The sequence below is a fragment of the Austrofundulus limnaeus genome, unplaced genomic scaffold (genome assembly GCF_001266775.1).
Source record: "Austrofundulus limnaeus strain Quisiro unplaced genomic scaffold, Austrofundulus_limnaeus-1.0 Scaffold6855, whole genome shotgun sequence".
NCBI classification, from domain to species: Eukaryota; Metazoa; Chordata; class Actinopteri; order Cyprinodontiformes; family Rivulidae; genus Austrofundulus; species Austrofundulus limnaeus.
In genome coordinates, this window is record NW_013959257.1 from 1 (window position 1) to 964 (window position 964).

Genomic DNA, 964 nt, shown 5'->3' on the forward strand with positions numbered 1-964 from the left:
TTATTTTACAGTTAAAATAAATGTTTATCAAATGAAGTCAATGTTACAACTAATCAGGGATCCCTTTAAATAAAACATTGCATTTTTTTTTTTCCGGCTCGAGGAATCTTACCTTTGCAGTGAACAGCAATTGCTCCTTCTGCGTTCTCACAGATATTGATGAACTTCGTGACAATAGAGTCGTTCGGTGTGCTTCCATCCACAAAGAACAAGTCGTAATGTTCAAAACCAGATTCTGTAAAACGTCTGGCATCGTACATCTTTTTGTTGAGTCTGATGATGGTGGTGACGTTATGTTTCCTGAAGTACGGGATGTAGGCCTCAGGAGCATGTAAAGGGTAACCTTAAATAAAAAAATAATAAACATTTGGTTCGGGAGTTGTGCAAATAGAATTTAATATCTTTTTCTGTGTACACATATTAATTACCATTTTCTATTTTGCTTTTGGGATGTGGCCCACTGAAAGCAAGAAACTTCCCGGGGATAATCCAGTTAAAGTCACCATTTTCTGCTCGCTCATAATGCTCGTACTCTTCCACATCAAACTTTGAGAAATTGAGCCAGCCGTACTGCAGAGCCTGGAGAGGAGTCAACAGGAACGGCATTTTGTTAAAAGCATGGTGATAAAAGACACGGAAAAACAAGCTGTCTTTAAAATACATACTTTGTGAACAGCATGAAGGCAATCTAGGATGTCCAGATTGTACATGCAGGTTCCAAACGAGGCATCCCTGAAAAACATAAAAGCTCCATGACAAACCAGATCTGCACTGCACGGTTGGAATGTTTCATTTCTCTAAAGCATTTCTCTGCTAAAATCAGTTTCATGTCTACTGCAGCAGATATCATTGCTTTCTAGCTACACATCTTGTTGCTGTACTTTAAGACAGAAGTGAGGGCTGCGTCTCAGAAAGCTGGAGGCAAGATAAGAAAAAAAATTAAATCCAATAAACATTTTAAACC

At 38.4% G+C, this 964-nt stretch overlaps 1 protein-coding gene across 1 annotated transcript; it reads right to left on the reverse strand.

Moving 5' to 3' along the window:
- Positions 1-112: 112 nt before the first annotated feature.
- Positions 113-732, reverse strand: LOC106512440 (dual specificity protein phosphatase CDC14A; the record flags this gene model as incomplete). Its single annotated transcript, XM_014001058.1, is given in 3 exon segments — positions 113-343; positions 429-579; positions 666-732. Coding segments are annotated over 3 exon segments (449 nt in total), but the record flags the coding sequence as incomplete, so codon positions are not given.
- Between the last annotated feature and the right edge of the window lie 232 nt (positions 733-964).